The sequence below is a fragment of the Pan paniscus genome, chromosome 18 (assembly GCF_029289425.2).
Source record: "Pan paniscus chromosome 18, NHGRI_mPanPan1-v2.0_pri, whole genome shotgun sequence".
NCBI classification, from domain to species: Eukaryota; Metazoa; Chordata; class Mammalia; order Primates; family Hominidae; genus Pan; species Pan paniscus.
Window position 1 is genome coordinate 24,457,326 of NC_073267.2, and position 25,226 is coordinate 24,482,551.

General features: G+C 42.4%; 1 protein-coding gene across 4 annotated transcripts in view; it reads right to left on the reverse strand.

Moving 5' to 3' along the window:
• Nucleotides 1-15,317: 15,317 nt before the first annotated feature.
• Nucleotides 15,318-25,226, reverse strand: part of USP31 (ubiquitin specific peptidase 31) — an 88,257-nt gene continuing 78,348 nt past the window's right edge. For all 4 annotated transcript variants that reach the window (XM_034939863.4, XM_034939864.3, XM_063598574.1 and 1 more), the window contains one exon: nucleotides 15,318-23,509. In XM_034939863.4, the coding sequence (XP_034795754.2) occupies nucleotides 21,939-23,509 (1,571 nt within the window). In that variant the 3' untranslated portion in view covers nucleotides 15,318-21,938. The remainder of the gene's footprint in view (nucleotides 23,510-25,226) is intronic.

Sequence of the window (25,226 nt, forward strand, 5' to 3'; positions counted from 1 at the left end):
GATGATGTCCTTTGAAGCACAAAAGTTGTTAATTTTGATGATTGTCAGATTTATCTGTTTTTTCTTCTGTTGTTTGTGCTTTTAGTGTCATATCTAAGAAACCATTGTCTACACCAAAGTCAAAACACATCTGTTTTCTTCTAAGACATTAATAGTCTTAGCACTTACGTTCAGGTATTTAATCCATTCACATTTGATGTTCTTATGGATATAGCCGAAACTACTATTTTCTGAATATCATGTCTTCCCTTTGTTAAATTACTTATTTTGATTTTTAGAATTTTTCTGGAGAGGCACCTCAAGTAAATTTCTTATATGTGGATGGTATCTTTTATGAGTTCTTGACTGTCTAAAAATTTTTTTTATTTTTATGCAAAAACAATAGTTTGGGAGGGTATGGAATTCTGGGGTCATAGTCCTTTTTCTTCAGAACTCTGTAAACTCTTTCCCTTTGCCTTCTAACATTTTGTGTTGCAGGAGAACAATTCAATGCCAGTCTATTTTTTTCCTTTTTTAATAGTTACATTTATACTTATCTGATTTTAATATTTTTTATGTTAGAATTTATTAAAATTCACAAACTATGTCCAAGTGCAGTTCTTTTTTCAATTAATCTTGAACATAATCCGGGAGCCCTTCTGACATAAGGATTTAAGTATTCAGATTAAGAACATTTTCTTCTTCGATTATTTCTTGTCCTCCATTACTTCATTGTGTATTTCTGTAACTCCTTTTACATATTGAGTCATTTGACCCAGTCTCATATTTGTCTTTTATGACTTTTATGTCTTTTTTTTACTAAGTTCTAGAAGAATTTCTTGATAAAGCCTTTCATTCATTAATTTGACTATACTATTCGATTTTTTTCCCAATTATACTTTGTGTCTCCAAAAATTCCTTTTGCATCTCTGATAATACCATGGTCTCTTGCTTTTGCTTATGTCATTGCCTTATCCTTCCAAATCTCACTGCAGTCACTTGGCTTTACAACATATTACTTGTTTTCACAGTAGTTCCCCTCTTTTATTCTGATGGACTTTTTTCACGTATCTGGAGATTTTTCTCAGAAATAAGGTCAGGATAGTTCAATGCCAGTAGCTGAGAGTGTGCTTCATTAACAATTCTTCATGTTGATGAATTCTGAGACCAAAGAGAAGGAAATTCTATGTTGTTTGATCTTTGGATTGTTTATCTAACTGACCTTAGTTGCAGAAAATTGAGATAAACATACCTCACTTTATGACATATTATTATCTTCAGTCTGTGAAAAGCCTCCTCCTCTTATTTCACTTACAGATGTATTTCGTTTTTTCCCCGCCGAGGGTTTTCATAACTTCTCCACTGACTGCCTGGAAGGTCCTCATCCTAGCAGGACCCCCACTCTCTGCCTTTACAGCTTGAGTGCAGGTCTATCACTGCAGAATCCCCACTCCTCCTAGAGCCTCCATCCACTATTGGAAGCTCAGGACTTGCCCTGTTGGTTATTCTGCACCTACTAATCCTTGTGTCTATCCCCTTACTGATTCGACAGGTGCCATGGAGTTTAGAGAGGTTGGAGGTGAGGGAATCATTTTACCACTTTCTTGGCAAGTATTCAAGTATCTTCTCAAGGCAGTGGGTTCCAGTGGGCCATTCCCTCCCTGACAATTAGCTTGCTACTAATGCCTTTTGTGGTTTTAGGTGTGGAAGGACTCCACTTCTATTTCTACTACTGGCCTAGAGCTTTTCCTTTTATTTAAGCTAGAACACTTCAATGGGAGACTGAAAGAGAGGAAGAGTCAGGTGCATGGCTTGAAGTTATCTATTTTGTAAAACCCTTTTTTCTAGCTTATTTCTTCACTATACCATCAGAGGGGAAAGCCTAAATCATAAAACTTAAAATGATACTAAAATTACCCCCCTTCGTTATTAAGAGAAAGGCTGCTAATGGCTAATATTCCTCTTATTTTTCTGATATACCTGAGCAAAGCAGAAAAATACAAATGCTTCTCTGTGAATAATGTGAGTCAATAGGATTATTCAATTTATATCTTTCTCTCCATCTGACTGTAAGCTACATAAAGGCAAAGAACATATCAGTTTTTGCTCTACACTATAGTTCCATGGTTTAGTATACTGTAGTTGATGCCTAGTAGGCATTCATGGAATATTTGTTGGATGAATGAGCAAATCACCTTCAGCAAAACCATGGGCAGCAAAACCATGAAATCGACAATGAAATGCATGGCGTTTGCTGGAACTGCAGTTCCATGTTTTGTCCACAGGAACAGAGCATGGAGTCTGGCTGCAGATAACTGTTTCCTGGTGGTAATGGGACAAAGGGGTCAAGGAATCACGTCCTGTTCCCCCTGCCCTGGCAGGCTTTGGACAACAAACCTAGAACCTGAGCCCATTGAAAGCACACCTGCAGGAGACACAAGGGCCAAAGAATGGTGTGACGTGGCAATTGTGATCGATGCTGTAGATCAGGGTGCAGGAAAGAAAGAGGCATTTGATAGTGCGGTTGTAGCGGGGGTTGGCCTGGTCACTGAGTCAGGGAAAGCTTTCTTGGGACTTGGGATTCAGATCCAGTAGGTGACAAAGGGAGGGAAAAGCCTTTCTACTCTTCCTTCTGGCCTTATTCTCTTCTCTCTCCTCTTTCTACTCATCCCGCCCTTTTCCTAGAATTCGGGAGAGTGACACAATTAGTGCCAAATGGAGTTGGGTATTGACCCAATAATATGATAAATTAAATAAATAATCAGCTTTTTTTTTCCCTCTCACATGCCCAGATGGAAGTAGTCCAGACCTGGGAGATGGCAATAATCTCCCTGACATGTGGCTTCCATTTCTGGGTCCTGGGCAGCTGCTCCAGACATTGCCATTTCTCCCCAACCAGCAAGAATGGGGAAAGAGTGGAAGAGAAGGGCACCCAGCTTCTTTTTAAAGATGTGATCTGGAAGTTGGACATATTAAGTCCTTTCACACCCTCCTGGCCAGAATGTAGTCACATGACCATACCTATCTACAGGAAGGCTGGGAAATGTGGCCTCTAGCAGGACAGAAAAGAACGGATTATGGAGGAAAACCAGCAGTGTCTACTGCAGTGGGCAAGATCTTCAGCCAAACAATTATTTTTTTAATATATATATATGTGTTATATATTTATATATGTTATATACAATCATACATAAAACATATATAATATATATTTATATATAACTAGTTTATAGTTATATATATTTTATGTTATATTTTATATATACATATATATATATATAATTAAACCAAAGAAATAAATTTATCTCTCAATGCCTCTGATATGGTTTGGCTGTGTCCCCACCCAAATCTCACCTTGAATTGTAATAATCTCCATGTGTCAAGGGTGGGGCCAGATGGAGAAAACTGAATCATGGGGGCGGTTTCCCCCATACTGTTCTTGTGATAGTAAATAAGTCTCATGAGATATGATGGTTTTATAAATGGGAATTCCCCTGCACACGCTCTCTTGCCCGCCACCATGTAAGACATGCCTTTGCTCCTCCTTCACCTTCCACCATGACTGTGAGGCCTCCCCAGCCATGTGGAATTGTGAGTCCATTAAAACTCTTTCCTTTATAAATTACCCAGTCTCAGGTATGTCTTTATCAGCAGTGTGAGAACAGACTAATACAGCCTGTTAACGCTTGCCTAAATGTCCACAGAAATTCCTATTTCTTGGGCTACAGCAGGAAAGCTGATGCCCCATCCAGCCCCAAAGCACAGTGAATACTCTCCCCAAGTTTTCTCAAACCCATGCCATTTTGAACCACTTTTACCATTCCTACCACAGTTTCATCCCTGTCCCATGCAAAATCACATCACAGCCCTTATACCAAAGGTGCACACATCCCTCCTGTCAGGCCCACACACCTCCTGCAGATTCTCCTCACTCATTCATTACCTCTTCCCTTGTGTAACAGAAAAAAAATGTATTCCAGAATTAAATATTGCAATAATCAGAGTACCTTAAGCCAGAGGTTCTTAACCCCCTCTGAACATCAGAACCACTTGGGGAACCATAAAAATATACTACTATCCAGATCTCATCTTAGTCAGATCAGAATCTCTAGGTAAGGTTCTAGACTTCAGCAATTTTTAAAAATTCCTCAGGGATCCTAATGTGCAAGAGGGAAGACATTCAGTGCATTAACATTCAGAAATAATACTACATTTCCACAAAGGGCAGAAAAGTTGTGTTCCCTTCTACTGCCTAAGAAGAGGGTGCCTTGCCTGGCCCTGGCTTGTATGGAGGTGGTTCATCTCATAAACCCAACATCACTCTTATGCTGATCCTTGCTAGGGAAGGGAGGCAGGAGGCATCTCTTTTCTTCAACAGGTCAACGAGACAGAAGAGGATGTCAATTTTTCCCAAGGCTATTGGGCAAGTCAACAAGCTCCTAACTCACACTCCAAAACTCTAGCCACATGACGTTTTCTACATAGCCCAAGGCTAGGTCTCCAAGTCTCACATACCCTCCTCATCCACTCACCTTGGATGATGATCAGGGAAATAATAACCACGAATGCAACTAATACCAAGCACCAAACATTTTTGTACAAACTTTACACATATGAGGCTGAGGCATAAAGATGTTAAACAATTTGCCCAAGGTCACAAATTTAAGAAGTGGTGATACTGGTATTTGAACCCAGGCAGTCTGGCTCCAGAATCCACAATCTTTATCACTATACCAGATCATTCCTGCTGCAGGAAGGAGGTGGCTATTTCCACTGCTGTGACCATAAGTCGGAAAGAAACCAGTACTGGATTCAGACTAAACCAAAATTTGTTGAGCATCTACACGTGCTGGGAAACTTCCAATCAATCTACCTCTCAAGAACGTTTATTTTTTATTTATTTATTTTTTTTGAGATGGAGTTTTGCTCTTGTTGCCCAGGCTGGAGTACAATGGCATGATCTTGGCTCTCTCACTGCAGCCTCCACTTCCTGGGTTCAAGCGATTCTCCTGCCTCAGCCTCCTGAGTAGCTGGGACTACAGGCATGTGCCACCATGCCTGGCTAATTTTGTATTTTTAGTAGAGACGGGGTTTCACCATGTTGGCCAGGCTGGTCTTAAACTCCTGACCTCAGGTGATCCACCCACCTCAGCCTCCTAAAGTGCTGGGATTACAGGCATGAGCCACTGCCCCTGGCTGGCATCTCAAGAAGGTTCTGAAGCAACAGATGCTCAAGTCATCCCAGCCTCTCATCCACCTGTCCCCCAGGTAATTCTACACAGGAGCCTCTCTAGAACACCACTGCCCTTGACTACTTTCTGAGAATCCTCGGGGGCTGGGAAGGCTGCCTTCTTTCTCCTCTTCTGTATCCAAGATGGCTAAGCAAAGACTGGTCACCCAACTCTGACCACAGTGACTTCTGCCCTCACTGGGTCGGGAGGCCAAGCAAACTCCTGAAACATGGCCTGAGCTACTGCCCAGAGACAGGCTCTCCACCTTCAGCCTACAGGAAGTGTCTGGCTGCTCCATCAGCCCCAACATGCAGGCTCAAGAAAAGGCATTCAGGGAACAAGAGAGTGGCTGTTAAGTAGAAAGGACCACGCGTGTTACCCTTTTGTTATTCCCTGTCTGCACTGTCACTCTAACAAGCTCTGCCTGACACAGGGGCATTAATTTTTCATGCCACCCTGCTGCAGACACACAGATTTGTTTGGAGTGATGACAAATGAAATGCAAATGTGGCTGGAAGCCCCGTGCTGAGATGCTGAAGCTACAGGTCACATCATGCTCCCACCTCATCCCCTGTCCCTGCGACACCTTCAGCCGCGGCTTTACATCTGCTCCCGTGGCTCCGTGAAGCAAAAGGTGGCTTCTTGGCATAGCAAATACAATATTCTCAGCCGGAAGTAGGAAAGTTGATTAAGAAAAATTCACTCCCCCAGTACGGCTTCTGATCTCCAGTTTATCTTCATTTGAACCATCCTAGGTAGATGTGTTTTCACTGCCAGCCACTTTCATTCTTTTTCTGGAAGCAGGCAGGGCATACATTATAAAATAAATAAATGATTAAGAAACATCTAATTATTGTGATTAGTTTCTTACTTGAAGGTACTTCCAAGCTGCTTCTTATTAAAGTCATTCATCAAGGAGCCACCGTGCCCTTTCCAGAGGCGCCACTCCCGGGACCAGTGCAGGACTTGCCGCCTCACGTAACGTGCACACTGCTTAATAAACATGGAGAATATTGATGGCTGCGAATTCCTCCCTCAGCCTAAATTCCAGCATGATGGATTGATGCTTCCTAAACATGGCGAATATTTCTCCGGCCATTCATCAGCCCTACCACAAATACAGGTGTCAGCCCGAGCAGACGTCAGACTCTAACTGCCTCCTCCAGAGCATACGTAGAGAGAAAAGCCCGCATTTCCCACACAGGGACATCAATTTTTCTTGCACTGCAGTCCCTCAACTTATTAAATATTTATAACAATGTCATTATTTACCAAACAAGCTACTAGGCTGCGTCTGAGGTCCCCAGTGCAAGAGTCCTGAGGGTACAGAGACTTCCCTTCAGCTCCCCTGTTCCTCCAGGGAAACCTTTTTAGTAGAGGGGGTTGGGTCTAGCAGGCAGGTTCCTCCTAAGGATTTTTCAAGGCTTTGGTACAGGCAGCTTCTGGGCCAGAGGTGCGGCACCCTGCTGGAGGCTAAGGTGCCATGGAGCTAAGGGGGTCCTTGAGCCAGGAACTCTTCTACCAGGGACCCACCTCTGTCACTCAAGGTTGTCACACTGACCTCACCACTCCTCTGATCCACTCTCCAAGTCATTCTACTCTCTGGAGTCCACATTTAAGAGCCCTGATGCTTGCAGGGAATGGCAGATTAGAAGCCTCTAGGCAACTGACAACCTCATTCACTCCACAAAGATCTACTGAGTGTTGGCAGGTGCAGGGCACTTCCTCAGGGGCTAGGAGTGACACAGTGGGGCAGAGCCAGTAGGCTGTGTCCCCAGCACTCACTCTCCAGTGTCTTCTGGGCCAGAGCCCGCCCTCCACCCCCAGCAGTGGCTAGAAATGCCAGAGAGTTTGCTTTCCTTGCAACTTGGTCATGGGCAGGTGATCTGAGAGAAGATTTTCAGGGAGCAGAGGTGGTTCTGGGCAATATTTTCCTTTCTGAACCTAGGTAGAGAAAGGTCCCATCTTCTTCAGCTGGATGTTGTCATGTTAACAGAACCATGGCAGCCACTGAAGGCCAAATGTGAGAACAAAAGGCCACTATGCTGAGAACAGCAGCAGGAAGGATAAGAGCCTGGGTCCTTGGTGACACTGCTGAGGTGCACAGCCAACCTCTGCACCTGCCCTGCCTCTGGCCTCCTCATTAAGTGAGGCTTTTAAAATGTCTTTCTCTCACCATTAGAATCCCACAGTCATATAAATTGTTGCAGGCAAGGTCCACTGATGGATGCTAAAATTAGCAGGTCATTGTTTGAGGAGAAACAGGATATTTGCATGGTCTAAAAATAGTATCTCTGCCAAGATACATATTAATGATGAAAGATAAAATAGTACCCTTACAGTTGTGAAACCCACCTGAACCAAGTGATCAAGGTTAATATCACCAGTAATAAGACATATTGATGCCTTGCTGCCTCCTTTGAAACACTGAGAAGGGCACATTGCTTTTGATATTCTTGCCCTAAAATGCAAAACTTCAATCTAATCATGAGAAAACATGAGACAAACCCCAAATTGAGGGACATCCTATATAAGTGGCTAGTGCTCTTCAAAAGTGTCCAGGTTGGCCAGGTACAGCAGTGGCTCATGCCTATAATCCCAGAACTTTGGGAGGCCGAGGTGAACAGATTGCTTGAGCCCAGGAGTTCAAGACCAGCCTGGGCAACATGAGGAGACCCCATCTCTACTAAAAAAGAAAAAAAATTAGCTGGGTATGGTGGTGCACACCTTTGGACCCAGCTAACTAAGGAGGCTGAATTTGAGCCTGGGAGGTCAAGATTACAGCGAGCTATGACTACACTACTGTACTACAACCTGGGCAACAGAGCTAGACTCTGTCTCTAAATAAATAAACAAACAAATAAATGTCAAGGTCATGAAAAACTGAGCTGTCACAGATTGCAGAAACTGAGGAGACAGGAAAATTAAATGCAATGTGGAATCTGGGATTAACTTCTAGAACAACAAAAAAAAATAGTGGAAAAACTAGTGAAATCCAGATAAAATCTGTAGTTAATAGTATTGTACCAATGTTAATTTCTGGCTTTGATAATTTTACTACAGTTATACGAGCTGTTGACATTAGGGGAAATTGGCTGAAGGGTATATAGGAATTCTCTCAACTATCTTTGCAACTCATTCTGTAAGTCCAAAATTATTTTTAAGTTGTAAAAAAACCATCCAAGGAGGCTCTCCTAAATTCTGTTACCAAAAAGTAGACATTGCATCACTTCCTGAATTTGCTGTAGTAAAAGTTACTCAGGGATTACAAAGAAAAGGACTATATCAATCTAGAAAAATTCCCCCATCTAGTAATTGCATTACAAAATGCAGTTGTATATGTTTATTATTAAGTTTTCCTATTTAATATAGTGTAGGGTATTGAAGGAATAAGTGGAAAAAAATAAAAACTTTGAAATAAAACAGGTCTAGGTTAATATTCAAAACCTACCAGTTATTTCCTGTGTGACTTTTAGGTGGATTACTTACTCTGTTTGGGACTCAGTATGCAAAAGTATAAAATTAAAATAATAAAGCCTAGATTAATTGGAGATTCTGTTACTTATAGCTGAAAGTATCCAAAATGACACAAGTATCAGAGAAAAGGCAGGTAAATGATTTTTCTCTCATAGTAACTACATTCCAGTTGGGGGAAGACAGATGATAAACCAATGAACTAATAAATAAGAATTTCAGAGACTGCGAAATACTATCAAGATAAAAGAGGGTCCTGACATAGAGAATGAGTGTAGAGTGAAAGGGTAACTGTGCTTATGGTGGTCCAAGGAGGCCTTTCTAAGGGTCCATTTGAGATGAGAAAGAACTTGCCCCGTGACCATGTGGGGGAAGAGTATTCCTGGAAGAGGAAAACAGCCAAGGCCCTGTGTTCAAGACACTAAAAGGTGGGTTCTGTGCCCGAAGTGAAAGAAAAGTGACATAAGATGGTGCTATAATCTGAATGTTGGTGTCTCGCTCAAATTTGCACATCAAAACCTAACCCCCAGTGCAATCGTGTTAAGAGGTGAGCCCCTTAGGAAGTGTTAGGTCATGAGGGCAGAGCTCTCATGAGTGGGATAAGTGCCCTTGCAGGCAAGGTTCGAGGGAGCTTGTTTGCCCCTTCCACCATATGAGGACACAGCTGGAAGGTGCCATCTATGAGGAACAGGCCCTCCCCAGACACTGAATCTGCTGGCGGCTTGATCGTGGACTTCCCAGCCTCCAGAACTGTGAGCAATACATTTTTATTGTTTATATATTACCCAGTCTAAGGTATTTTGTAATGGCAGCAGGAACAGACTAAAGATGGAATTGGAGAAGTGGACAAATTTAAGAGGCTGATACAGGAGCCCAGTCTGGGTAGGGATCATGTGACTTGGACTTGATGTTATCAGTGGAGAGAAAGAGAAGTGAGGCACATTGAGAACATAATTGTGGAGGTAGGACTGGACAGGGCTTTTGAATGGGTTCGATGTAAGGAGGGAGTTGAGGGGAAAAGCAGCATCAAGAATGGATCCTTAGTTTCTGGACTGAGCAGCTGGACTGGATGTTGATGTCATTTACCAACACAGGAAGGCTGGGGTGTAGGAAGAGAGCAGAGAATCATGTTTTGGTGTGTATCTCCACATTGCTTTAATACCAACTTACCTCCACATTTCTGTTCCTTCTGGAAGCTGGTCCCAGCTAAGGTCAATTATTATTATTAATTATTATTAATTTCTGGACAGGTGAACTAGAAGATAAACTCCACATGACGAAGGGTTTTTTTTTCCTGCCTGGTGTGCTGATGTAACCCATGCCCAGGCCAGTGCTTGGCATAGCAGGTGATCCACAAATATGTGTTGAATGATTAAATTAATGCTCATTCTTATGTAAGATGACCTGAAGGCAGCAGAGTCTTACAACAACTACAACCCAACTTTGAGTCCACTCAGTCCCTAGCTGCCGACCAGGAAATAGGATGAATTCTCTCTGGAGGCAAATATCATCAGCCAGAGCCTACACATTTTTTCCTACACACTGCCTAGCATTAATCAAAAAGCACACCAAGAAGTAGAACAAAACAAAAAAGACCAGACAATAGAAAGAAGTCCACATGTGACTAGATACTAGTGTTATCAGATCCAACCTTTAAAATAACTAATATGTTTAAGAAAATAGACAATCAAATGAAGAATTTAACCAGAGACCTAGAGTCTCTGAAGAGCTAACGCAAATTCTAGAATTGAAAACACCATAACCAAAATTAAGAATACAATTAGGTGGGTTTAATAGCAGATTAGACTTAGCTAAGATGGACAGAACTGGCAAATAAAAGCAGATGTCCAGTTAAATTAGAATTTTAGATTAACAACAAATAATTTTTCATATAAGTATGTTCATTCAAAATTTTGGACATGCACTAAAAAACTATTCACAATTTATCTAAAATTCAACTTTAATGAGATGTCCTTTATTTAATCTGGCAAGATTAGATAGAACTGAAAAGATTCATTCAGTAGAAGCTATCCAGACTGAGGTATGGGGATCAAAAAGAATAGGAAATACAAAAAAGAGTGAAAGGAATATTTGAGACATGGTGGAAGTCTAAGATACATGAAATTGGAGTCTTAGAAGAGGGCAAAAAAAAATGGGTCAGAAGCAATATTTAAAGCAATAACACCTGAGAAGTTTCCAAGTCTGATTTATGAAGTGAAGGATAAAAAAAAAAACAAAACTCCACCCTAACAAAACTGATGGAAACCAAAGAGAAGCATCTTCAAAGCAGTCAGGAAAAAAAAAAAAAAAAAAAAAAAAAAAAAAAAAAAACCCAAACCACACGTGTCTTCAAATTAACAGCAATAAGACTTATAGCTGACTTATGAACATAAACAGTGAAAGGCAGAAGGCCATGGAATGAAAATGAAAGAAAGTAATTTCCAACCTAGGATTCTATTCCCAGTGAAAATGCCCTTCAAGAAGACCAAATAAAGGCATTTCCAATCAAATAAAACTGAGAGAATGTATCGCTGACACAGGCTTAAAAAGAAATAAGGGAGTTCTTCAGGCTGAAGGAGAATGATCTCAGGCAGAAGCAATCAAACACTGGATTGAAGGAGTGATGAGCAATGGAAAGTAAATATATCAGTAAATCTGAGTGAATATTGACTACTCAGGATTACTAATAAAGTTAGGTTAGATGGTGTGCATAGAATTAGAATGCAAGACAAACATAGCAAGTGGTGGAAATGGGTAAATGGAATTAGTGTCCTTAATAAAGCCCTTCAAGGGGTAAACAAATACAAATTTTTCCTAGAATCTTTTGTTTTTTGAAGGGGGGATGGGGAAGAGAACGGAGTCTCGCTCTGTCACTCAGGCTGGAGCGCAGTGTCGTGATCTCGGCTCACTGCAACCTCCGCCTCCTGGGTTCAAGCGATTCTCCTGCCTCAGCCTCCCGAGTAGCTGGGATTACAGGTGCCCGCCACCACACCGGCTAATTTTTGTATTTTTAGTAGAGACGGGGCTCTACCATGTTGGTCAGGCTGGTCTTGAACTCCTGACCTCAGGTGATCCACCTGCCTCAGCCTCCCAAAGTCCTGGGATTACAGGCGTGAACCACCGTGCCTGGCCCTTTTCTTACAATCTTATAAATCAAAAGTGCGTGTTGAAATTACAAGGATAACCACAAAAGGAGAGTAAAAAAATAACAAACTGAGGAGAAAAATTAGAATCAAAAAAATGCTTTGTTCTGTGGGTTAAGAAGAAAAATTTTTTAAATTTAAAAAAATCCTTGATACATCTCAAAGAAAAGCAAGAAGAATAAATATAAAATAAGCAGGACAAATATCCAAGAAACAGTTAAGATAGTACCAAAAAACCAAATACATTAGTGATTATATTAAATGTAAACAAACTAGGCACTCCAGTTAAGCCTCGTGATGATCATGTAGACATCGTTATCCACATTTTACAGGTGTGAAGAATTTGAGCTGTTGAGTAATCCGCCCAAGATTGTCCAGCTAGCAAGTCGTGGTACCACGATTCGAACCCCGCAGCCTGCTCCTGGACCCTGAGCACGGTGCCTTTCCAAGCGTCTCCCTGTTCTCCAGCCACCCAGCACTGCTTTCAGTCAGCCCTTCTGCACACTCTACCCAGACTCCTGCAACCAGCTCCGAACCGGCTCTCTCATGACACATCTTGTCATGGTGACCATGCGAAGGTGCAAACTGGATCTCCTCTCCCCTAAATTAAAATCTCTTCCTGGATTTTCATTTACTACAGGACAAATGGAGCAGTTCATAAAAGGTCCCTCTAGATGGGATCTCCCGCCCCCTTCATCCAACGCTTCTTGCCTTCCTGCCCTACATTCCAGGAAGACTGGACTCAGGGTTTCCAGAGAGTGCAAGCAGTTTCCCCTGCCTGGAAAGTGTGAGTTATGGCCCACTGCCCCCTCCTCTGACCCCAGGAGGGTCGGCCCCTCCTCCTCATACTATTGTTATCATTACAAATGGCTCCATTCAGCCAGCGCTTTCTCTGTGCCAGGCACTGTGCTGAAGGCTTTATAGGCATCATTCCCATCTAACTCTCACCACTCTATGATGCAAGTACCAGTATCCTCCATCTTCTGGATAGAAAGACTCAGGCAGATTACTAATTCAGCTAGTATGTATTTACTAAGTAACAGCTATAAGCTTGGCACCCTCTTAGATGCTGAGAAAAAGAGCAGTGAATAGAACAGGCAAACCTCCCCGCTCTCATGTAAGCTCACCCATCAGCTCACATATGACCTATGGTAGTTGTGGTAAGTGATATGCAGAAAATAAAATAGGGAGTACGGAAACGTGTGAAGCAGGTTGCAGTGTTCTAAAAGGGTAGTAAGGGAAGGCCTCAATAAGGTGATATGTGAGTAAAGATGTGGAGGAGATGAGGGAATGAGCCGGGCTGGCATCTCGGAGAAGAGCATTCTAGGGACGATGCCTTGAGAAAGAGCAGGGAATAAGTGGCAAACTTGCTGAAACGTTATCTATTGGCCAACCTGACCTCCTGACTGGCCAGTGAGCCCCTCCAAGTGTGGTCATAACCCCAGCAGCTGGGCACACAGAAGACATTGCTAAATGAAGGAACCTGGACTCCGATTCTGAGTGAAACAGTAAAGGGGCACCTTCCTCACCACAACTTTTGTGGACTTGGAACCCTGAGGCTGGTGCCATTCATCCTCAGTCCCCACTGCACAATCCCCACACACTGTCCACTCCAGACTCTCGGAGAGGAAAGACGTATTACACCCTTTTCCCTGTGTCTCTGGAACTGGATCTGTGCACTGTGGGCCTCTCTGGAGTCCTCCTAAACAAAGGGAAGGCACAGGGGTGGTGTGCTGGATGCAAGATCCCTGAGACCCCACCGGGGGCAGGGAGGCCTGATTCCAACTAGGCACTGCAGTCTCATTTGCACCATCTTCTCACGTTTCACAAGAAAAATGGAGCTGTTAAGACATCCAAAGAGCAAGTCAAACTGATATCAAATCCCTGAAAGCTCTAAGAAACGAGTGCAAGGCCATTGGGTTATATGGCATGCAAAAATGCACCACCAAGGGAGAGAACAGCCCTGTCCTCTGTGTATAAAAGTTGTTGGCAGGGGGTGAAAAACGTAGCTAAGACCAGACCAAACCAAGACCGAATTCCAGAGGGGTTTGCAGAAGGTAGACCCAACCCACCCAGCAAGATGAAATCTACCAGATGACCCTCATGGAGAAGCCTGAGAAAGGAACAGGGTCGCAGAGAGGAAACCTGAAGCATCCATCTGGGAGAACCCAGGAAGGAGTGAAGAGCAATGGAAAGTGAATGTATTAGTAAATCGAAGTGATTAACCGTTCAACGTTATGTTAGATGATGTACACAGAATTAGAACATATGACACGGAACCCAGCTGGGAGAGAGAAAGGAGATACTGGGGTGGGGGAGGACCTCAAGCTACATCCCACGGAGTCAGAGTGGCCTAGAATCACCCACGGGGCAGTTTAACACACAGGAACATGCAGCTCTGGGCAAGGGGTGTTATCACACCTTTGCTTTCTTCAGGAAGATTTACAGGGACCCGAAAAGTATTCAGAGAGACGTTGACCATTCAAGTATTGAAAGATAATCTTCCAAATCCTAAGGAGACAGGCAAAATGATCCTTAAATATCTGCATAACTATTAAATCTACATATTTTATGACATGTGAACACTTTGTGGCATAATGAAGCCTCTTGAATAATCAGCGTACTACATGGTTAAACTCTCTAACAGAACCTAAGCGAAATCTTACCATTTCAAATTAGAGAGCTTTAGAAGTGCTGTACCTAGCACGGCATGTGGTTCACACTTGTCAGGAACATCAACTCCCCCCACCCCAACCCTAAACCATAATGCTGTGCTTTAGGGAAACAAGATCTGTCCTGATCTGTATTCAACACTTTCTGGGAACAAATGATGGCTGGTGGCACTCCCCTAAACAGAAACCCCTGTTCACTGATACCGTATCCCCCAACTCATACTGAATAAACATTTCCACACTCAGAGGCTAACCACCTGCAGGCTGGACTTCTAAAATGCATAAGAGATCTTTAGTGCCCCCACGTGGCCATAGGTGATGTGACATCCTCAGTAGGGAGTTCTGTCCTGAAGGGTGGGAAAGACAGCTGGAAAAATGTTGTTTGTATCAAAAATATTAAATATCTAGGGTATGAGACAGCGCAGGAAGAAGGCCCCTTTTATACTGCTATTTCTTCCCATCATAAAAGTTTGGTAAGGGGGGAAATAATGCGAAATGTTGAAAATCTGTTGCATTGAACCAGAACGTGAGTTTTTGTCCAGTTCCATGGCCCAGGACAAACTGTCTCTAATCTGTCATGGAGGAAATGGGAAGAACCATCCCTGATTGTGAAAATTATACAAGCATGGATGTGATTTTTTGTTTTAAACTTTTACACAGAAAACATATGTATACATCTTTCTGTAACTTGTGTTTTAAACACTGCAATTTTAAGGCATTTTGTAAAGACTGATGCAGTACAATTATTATTATAGTCAACACCAAAAAGATATCAGTTGGCAAGGGGGAGAAAGGAGAAATGTGGCTTGAAGAGGACATCTTGTAATAAATTTATTGTATTTTGTTACATTTTCCACTTTTCTCTTAATTCCAACTGTATACTACATAATCAACGCTGTTTCAGAAATAAAATGTTTCAAACATAAAAATATAAATTCTGCTTCTTAAAAGTGCATACACTTTGAATAATAAAACATACAAATAAATAACATAAATCAGTGACACATCTCATGCACTTGTTCTAAAATAAATTTAAAATGTACGATACACTTTTCTTCCAGCCTCTAGGAAAGACATCCTGCCTTCCATATTACTGTACAACTGAAAATGAAAACGACACAGAAATCACTATCCATGGTGCATGAGTAATACCAAAGCACTTTGTGTACAGTGATGTGACATGCAGCTTTCAAGACAACTACAGAAATTCCAGTGTAAAAACTGAAGAGTTCAATCAAGAAACGACTTATGTCAATGAGGCTTAAATTCAATTTTAACCAGTGGTGAGAGGCACAGTTGGTGAGCAGACCTCTATGGAATGCAAACACGTATTTGAAAGGCCTACAAAGAGAACTCCAACTTCGGAAATACTGTAACTGCTTTTGCATTTGGTATGACACCACACCATTTATAATAGCACCTAGGAAATTTCATATTGCATTTGGACGACTGCAACAGATATCACTATTCTGGATGGCCTTTCTAAAGAAACATTTCCAACTTGCATGTTTACTTGTATCTTTATTCCTTAAAATGTTGAAAACACCAGGTAAATTGTGGTGTTTTGTAGGCAGCATGAGGCTCGACAGAATGAAACCATCAGATTACTTCGAAGGTGTTGTAGTGCATTCAGCTCACCACAGATTAAAACTAAATTTTATTTGCCTCCACAGTTAACACAGAGTGCCAAATTCTGGGATGTGTATTACCTAATGGTAAAACAAACAAAAAACAAAACAAAACAAAAACACACGAAAAAATAGCAATAAGGGTTTTTTTTTTTTAAAGACACCAAAGAAAATGTTTCACATTCATTTTCAAACTAAAAAAAAGAATTCCTGAAACCACATTCTGGATAAGAACTATCCTAGAGAATGAGCAAAAGTAGGAAATTCAGCGGCAGCCTGGGGTTTGCTACTGTAATTCCTACAAAAAGGCAATAATTCTATCAAAAGCAGGGACAGGCTTTCCAAGGCTAGAAAGGTTGTTTCTTTTCTTCTTCGACAATTTCTAGCTCAGAGTGACTTCCCTATTCCCCCACGGGCCTGGGGAAAAGGTTCTGGGGACAGATGCAAACCCCGCGGGGACACTCAGCCTGCTCCAGCAACTAAGACCACCAATTTCCACCAGACTGGCGAGTGCTAGGCCATTCACAACATGGTCCAAGCTCCCCAACTGGGCCTTGAATCAGAAGGGCCCTTGTATTTCAAATGGGAGTTTGATATCAGTATCTCTCAATTCTTTTTATTCTTATTTTTTTCTGCCTCTCCTACACAACTGAGGAATCAGTCACTCCTGAGTAATTCAAACGGCAGTGATTCTCGCCATAATTCTCAGTAAAGGGATGACGTATCATAGTGGTTCTCAATCTGTCTGCAAATTAGAAACACCCAGCAGCTTTTAAAATACATGGTAATTCCTGGATCCCACCCCTACATGAATTAGATCAAAAGCTAGGGACTGGGACCCAGGCACTGTATTTTTTAAAGTTCCCCAGCTGATTCTAGTCAATGTGGGTCTTCACTATCTCAGACAAGTCATTCAGAAGAGGCTTAAAAGAATCTTGAGGAAAATACATGTGTGAGATTCAAAAAAGTCTCTCAAATCTGCTGTGCACCCCTTCTCCCAAAAATTGGGAAACACTAAACAAATGTAAGATGGATCTAGAACCGAATCCACTGCACAACACTCCCAGAAATTCCATGGGCTTAGTCTAATTGTGATCAGTGGCTGGGAAGCCCCAAAGCTTTTCAAAATAGCTCTAAGTCTCTACAAAAGCATCTTTTAATTCTTAGCACTATTAGAAGCCACATTCTTTCCTTGTGACCAAAATAGAACCCTTGAAGATATAAAAAATTAAAATCTATAGAAAATGGCAGGTTATTTTTAGAACAAAACACTTTAGGAAAGCCTTCAGGCTAAATACAGTATGTACACCAATGATGTGTGTTCAACATATCCAATTCCACTTCTGCTTGCAAAATACTTTACAATCTCGCCAATGATCAGAAAAACAGCAGAGAAATATATGCAGAGCAAAACAAGAAATCGCATTCATGCTCTTCTACACAATGATGAGTAAGCCATATTTTGAAAAACACAAATTTAAAAATAGAGCTCCATAATTGTTGCCTTTTTTTTTAAGACTTAACATTTCATGTCTATATGTTTTATTGTTTGCTTGCATAGGTAGTAAGAGCATGCTTTCTGAGTTATATGGAGGCCACACACAATTGTTTTTACTTGGGGGAAAAAAATGGTCATGCTCAAAATGCATCTGCAAAATACTCTGAAAGTTGATCAAAAGGCAGTGTGAGAGTGTTCATTTAAATAAAAGCACTGGATTTCTCCCCAAACCATGTAGTAGAGTTTAACAATAATGTACCCTTTATGAAATGAAAGTTAAAGACAGCCTGCACAGTAACAGCTACTTTTTGTGTTCGTTTATGATAGGTACTGGTTTGTCAGCAAAGTTTGCCTTTCTCAACTACAAATAATACAAAGTTCCACGCACCTCCAGAATACGTGTTTTATTGAAACTGTGCTTATGATTTGCATACTATTTCAAAAATCCAACCCAGAAACACTAGTTAAATCTTTGTATCCAATAATTATAATAACCTACATAGGAAACAATCACTTCCGCTGTTCAGTAATTTGTCCGAATGAAATGTAACGTCTGATGCCCCTCTATGTGAAATAAAGCACTTATTTCAAATAAATGAGCTTTGTTCACAGCTCTTCTCTGCTCCATTTTCCCTAAAGGCTGCCACTCTTGGTCCCTTTACATACTGTTGCTATTTTTTTCATGATAGTTATTTTAGAGGAATGACAATGTTCCCCTCAAATCCCACATCCGTCTCCTACAAACATAAGATGACCCAATGTTAACGTAAAGTGACTGCGTAATGGATTTTCAACCCCTAAATAGTAGAGACAGCTCAGTCTGAAAAGGTGGATGGAAGAGTAAAATGTCTCTAAAGATGAAGGGCACTTTTGGTTTCCAGACGGAACAGACTTGCTCAAGAGAACCACAAGCCTTAGCCGATTTGACCGGAATCCACGTGATCTCTTTTCCCAGGAGAACTGTCACTCCATTTAGGACACCATCACATCCCTTGCTTGATGGGCTGTGCTCCCAGGGCTCCTCAGCTACAGCAAATCCCTGAAGCTTTCAGTTTTGCCTCTGTGCTCAAAGCAGGCCCTCCATAAATGTTTGCAGAATGAATGATGAAAACAAGATTGCAAAAGCGTGTCAGGCAGCCTCACAGATAATTACAGCATTTTAGCACACCACAAATACTCCCACATCCGTTCCCACTGGTCCAGCATATTATTACTTACTTTCAGTTCAGCTGCTTTCAGGATGAGAAAATACAAAACGGATGGGAAATGGTCTAAGATGACTGGAGCCTAATGGTTTGAGTTTCCACATTATCTAAGGGATTACCAAGGCAAGATGTAGGGCTGTCTTAAGGAATGATACGGCCTCAGTGCAATGGATGTTTACAAGAAATCAAGAATAAAACTTTTTTAAAAAAGCAAACAAACATTAGAGATACAACATTACTGTTGGTGATTATTTTGTGCCTACCAGGAGATGACTGCTCTAATCAGGCCCATCTAGATGTCAACCAGAAACCCAGGCCTATCATCCCTAGCAGATAATTTTTAACCCCAAAGCACATACACGCTCATTGTGCTAAATATTGCTGGGAAAATTAAACAAAAAGAAAGAAAGAAAGAAAGAAACCAACACCAAGTCCCCAACCCTAACAATGAACTAAATTGAATCAAGTAACTACTTTCCAACAAGATACTTCCCACCTCAAGGAGCACCTCCAAACTTTTGGGCCAAATAACCTTTCCTGTGGCCTAAAGTTGTACCTAGTAGTTGGAGATAATGAAATTTTCACTGTTTACCAACCATGGAAATAAAATAGCTTCATGATGTCTAGACAATGCCATGATACTTCCTGATTTTTTCTATTAAACCTGAAACAAGGACTAAACTCCATGACATACAGTTTATAGACACTGACATTTTATTCCAGATCCCATGGAAAACCAAAGGGATTTGTAGAAACGTTTTTCCTTTTTTTTTAAGTCACTAGACATCGTGGAAAATCCATTCCTAGATAACTCAAGAATAAAAATATTTACCACTGTGAAAATTAAACTAGTTTCTATTAATGCTTGACTACAGCAAAAAAGGAGTGTTATTAAAAACCTTTGTCTAATCAAACTATAATTGTTTCAGAGATTCAGATAGGAGACTTCAAATGAGATCTACCTATTAAACAAAAATGAGAGGTTTGAGTTAGACATTCAATTCCTGATATAGATGATCTCTTATTTGGTGCATCTTTTTCAGGAGATAAAAGCGATACAGAAAAACGAGAGCAGTGGCTACACACTGATGGGGCTGTGATGTGCTGGGCTGAAAGCAATGACAGCATCGAAGGCAGCCAGTTGCCGCAGATGTACTGAGCAGATGAGAGTGGTACTGCTTTGAGAACCCACCAAAATCTGAACAGTAAAACCAGGACAGCGAGTGAAGAGGTGAGTACAGGGCTGAGTGCAATGGACAACAGGCTCACAGTCAATGAATCACATGGAGCACTGTGGTAACTTTCACAAGGCTAAACGTCTAAATCTTAAATACTGCCAAGGGTCTAAAATTCCAGCTACCCTCAACGGTAAGTGGTCTCCAGATTTGCAAGTTACCGGCTAATGCGCAAATTAGCAGTAAAATAAAGTTAAGTAACGTACTAAAAACTTTTCCCAAGAGATATTCTTGGGGGGAAAAAAAGAAAAAAAAGGTAGTGCAGAATTCACAGCTATGCATGCATATGTGTTGTAGTTAATTCACACACAGCAATACTGAAAAGGGAGGTTATATATGGATCTGTGCACCAAGGGTTCAAGAAGAACTTGAAGAGTCTGACGAAAAACGCTAATATTTAAAAGCACATAAACTTAGCATGCTGTATTTACTGGCAAAGTGACAAATGCTATTCAGAGAGAATCAAGACCCTCACTCTCTTGACATTTAAAAAAAAAAGAAAAGCTAAAAATTGAGCAGGAAAGTATTGCCAGGAGACCTTGAAAAAGCTTGCAAAACTATATACTTTGCTTATCTGTGAGGTTTTTTTTTGTGAGGTTCTCCTTTGTAAGAAATGCAATTTGCACTGACACGGCCAGATGGAACACACTCCAAAGCCTGCTTGTGAGTTCTGGGCATGAGATGAAATCTTAAGAACAAAGAAGAAATAATAAATGAGTTACTGAAAGGCAGCCCTAACAGAGACTGACAGACAGGATCTGAAGTGCATATGTAACACTTGATCACACAACGCTTCAACATACCACCATTGGCTTTTGGCAGAAGGCAACTTCTTTCCTCTCCAAGCTACAAGATGAGGGAACATGAGCCCACAGACACAGGGCATCGTGGAGCTTCCCACCTCTAACGGAAAAATGCAACACCTGACAAGGAAAATGATGTCCAGTCTTTCACCCAGTTTAGAATCTAGAAGTTTTTTTCCAGGAATCTGTCAAAGGTGTTAACTGCTCTACTACAGTGCCAAATTCCAAGAGCCTTAGCTAGTAATTTCAGAAGGAAAAAAAATTAAACGAGTGACTGGCTTTCTGGCTATCCAATCTGCCACTTCCTAGGACCTATCCCAAGAGTCAAGACAGGTTTTGGTGCACATGTCACCACAGATATGAAGGTGGTGAAAGGCTTCATTTCTACCTCGAAAATGTCTATCTGTGGCAGTAGGAGAAATGACACAGTCACCCACATGGCACCTTCCTCTTTAATCCATTTACTGGTGTGCAACCATCCTAGACTAGCTGAGTATATACCTGAGAAACATTAGTGTTAAAATATTGCCCTTTACAAAGACTGGTAGATGGGGCGAAAGTGCAGAAAGCAAGAGTTTTTCCCTCGATTTGTTTCGTTGTTAGAGTCACAGTTTTTAGAGCTCCTGGTGCCACCCACAATCCACAGTAAGGACAAGTCCTGCTCAGAAGAAACACGAGTCAGCTCCTTCCTCCTTCTACGCACTAATGGTAGCTTTTCTGGTTCACAGGTTTCAAAACTCTCATATCCAAAGAAAGTCATTAGAGTTCTCTAGAAAGAAATATGTACAATTGCTAAAGGGACCGTCCTGGGTATCGTCTACAATTATTCCAGTTAGCTTGGTGTCAACGTTTTGCCTATGGCTGTTATTTGGTTCAATGGTAGAATAAGGCGACGCTTTGAACAATTTGCAATTGAATTAGATACACACACGCATACACTCACACACACACACAGTCGGGCACGTGACTCAAAAAAGTACAAAACAAAAGCACAGGAGGCTTTGGTGGGAGGGCAGGGGTTCTAAATAAATAAACATCTTTACAGATAAAACACTTCGATTGCAGAAATATCACTGAGGTTTTTGAGAAGGCCGTGCAGAGGTTTGCATGCTAGAAGATAACTTTTTTGAGGATTTCTCTGCAGACTGCCTGCCACCCGGAGACGAGGGAACTCCAGAGTCTAGTTGGGAAGACTTGGATTTGCGAGCGGACAGCAGGGAATGTTTGGCAGAAGCAGGGTCCTTGGAGACAAGCTGCTCTTTTCCCGTTGTATTTGCATTTGGCTGCTGGGAAGCTGGAGGCTGGTGGCCTCTCTCTGCCTTGTCGTCCCCGCTGTTCTTACAGACGGACTTAACAGAGCTCCCAGCAGCCTTTTTAGAGAGCAAGGCTGTCTTGCCAAGATCCGTCGAGCGCCGGGTTTCCTTCTGTCTCAAGGCTGATTTGAAGAAGGACAGCCCCTTGTCCTCAGACTTGCTGTCCCTCTTCAAACCAGACTTGATGCTTGTGCTGGGGGAGCGCAGGCTGGCCATGGAGGAGCTCCGCACGTGCTTCCCGGCCCCCCTGCCCTCCCCTGCTCGGGCCTGGCTCACCCGAGGGGAGTTGGGTTTGGAGGTGGAGGTGGCGCTGGCTCTGTCAGAACCCAAGCTTTGTCTGGAGCCCTCTCTACTCAAGCTCCGGTCTGAAGTCCTGCTCTTCCCAGGTGGGAAAGGGCTCCTTGTGGCAGGGCCCGAGGCCTTTTTGGCAGATGTGGAGGAAGCAGTGTAGGTGAGGGCCGAGGCTGACTTCTGCTTCTGTGGCGAAGGAGATGACACGGAGTCCTGAGATTTCGGGGATGACTCCTTTTTGGGTTGAGCAGGGGCAGGGGATGAATGCCGTCCACTGCCCCTGGAAGAAGAATCTGCTTTGCTGCGGGAGCGGGAGGGCTTTAGAGAGACTTTTACAGGAAGAGGAGAAGAAGGGGATGTACTTGAAAGGGATGACTCCTGGCTTGCCAAGGCTGGTCTCCCCTTCCGCAAGCTTTTCTCTGGCTCAGAAGTGCCTTTGGAACTGGGGGATCTCTTAGTTGTGCTCTCTGGTTTCTTTGCGAGTGAGCCTGGGTGGCTGGGGGGTTTCACCTCTTTGACTGGAGAGCTGTCTACGGAGTCGCTCTGATCCACATAAGCGATCTGATTATTGTTATCAAATGGACAAGAGAGCGGGGGCAGGCGGTCCCCTTGTGCTGAATGTTTGCTCTGTGTATCTACGACACTGGAGTTCAATCTGCGGGTGTCCGATTCGTCTTTGAACACGCCTTCCATGACAGCCAGAGGGGCCCGGCCCACAGCCTTGTGCTCACGGCGACTATGACTGTCGCTTGGTTCCTGGTAACTGCTAGAAAGGTTCCGCAAGCTACCAAAGCAAGAGATGGAGACCTTGTCATCTGCTGCCTCCCCAATCTTCTCCAAGGTGGAAGCAGAGCTGTGAATTGGCGAATCCCCTGAAAATCGGGATGGAGAATTGGAGCGCATCTGCAGCTTAGCAGACAGGGACCATGAAGGTCTCATGCAATTTTCATTGACCGCCAAGGGGCTGGTGACAGAAGATCTGGATGACAAACTCTGACGCTGGACACTTCTCACAAATGGTCGAGTTGAAAAGCCTCCTGAACACAGTAAAGAGAATACTGTTAAGTTAAGCCAATGAAGACATTCTAACAACACTGTAAGACACTGAAGGTGAAACGAAGGTAAGCCTCATGGGATGAAAGGAGCATGACCTTCAGAGCCAGCCCATCTGGGATCAGGGAGTCCCTGTGTGGCTTTGACTTTTCTGAGCCCAGTTTCCTTATGTATAAAATAGGGACATTCTAACTCAGGATCATTCTAACACAGCAAACTTCTATTCACCTCCTTGCCCTACATCAGGGCTCAGTATAACTTTTCCTGTGAAGGCCTAGACAGCAGATGTTAGGCTTTGCAGGCCAAACATTCAACTCCGTCACTGCTGCATGAAAGCAGCCACAGGTGACACGTAAGAAAACGTGTCTGACTGCGTTCCAAAAATCTTTACAAAGAAAGGCAGTGGGCTGTATCTGGCCTATGGGGCTACAGTTTGCTGACCTCTGGTCTAACTCACAGGGCAAGTGTGACGATTAAATACAACCTTACAAGTCCTGTGCCCAACAGAGCACCTGGCACTCCATAGATGCTGTGAGGTATTGACCCAGCTTCATTACCTTCCTGAAGGTGATCTAGGGCTCACAGAAATGAAGTCCTTGACCAAGATTACACAACTCATTAAAGGAAGAGCTAATACCAGAACCCAGAACCCCTTGACCCCCCGCACCACTCAATTCCACATGTAAGCTGGCCTGTCATTGTTGACTACAGATGTGGATCAACGCAAAGAGCTAAAAAGACTTGGATATCATATACTCCTAATTCCAGTAACTTAAAACTTCCCAAAAAATATTCATAATTAGAGACCAGGCGTGGTGGCTCACGCCTGTAATCCCAGCACTTTGGGAGGCCGAGGTGGGCGGATCACGATGTCAGGAGATCGAGACCATTCTGCCTAACATGGTGAAACCCCGTCTCTATTAAAAATACAAAAAAATTAGCCAGGCGTGGTGGCAGGTGCCTGTAATCCCAGCTGCTGGGGAGGCTGAGGCAGGAGAATGGCGTGAACCTGGTAGGCGGAGCTTGCAGTGAGCCGAGATCGCGCCACTACACTCCAGCCTGGGAGACAGAGAGAGACTCCGTTTAAAAAAAAAAAAATACTCATAATCAGAACCACATACTCCTATTTGGTGTGGCTCAAAACGTCCTAAGAAAATATTCTAAATTAAATTTTCTACACAATGATACTACAGTTGTGATATTTACAAAATTCTGTCTTTATAGAGCCTAAGAAACAGGCTCTATTCTGTGGGCACCACCCAGCACCATTATACAATGATGATGCTTAAAAGGATATTGATTTCACCAACTGCACTGCTTAAAGATAGACTGAGGCAAACCTTATTGAGGCTTATCGTTAAAATGACAGTGAATTCTAAGTTTAAAGGCAGTACTGAAAATAACCTCTGCCTAAACAAGCAAAGGTTCACCAGTCAGTTTTCCATAAGATGTGAGGAGCCGGAAGGAGCTTAGGAATTGCAGTCCAGTGTTTTTACTTTACAAATAAAGAGGAAGAGGCAACAAGCCAGAAGAGGTGGCAGAGCTAGAGCTATGGTGCAGCTCTCTTCACCTGGCATTCTTCTTCCAGCCTATTGCAATTTTAACTCAATTTCATTTTCTCAGAATTATCCATCACCACTAGAAGCAGATTACAGTGATCGAAATGCTGGCTGCAGAGTGAGACTTGTTGGCAGATTGAGT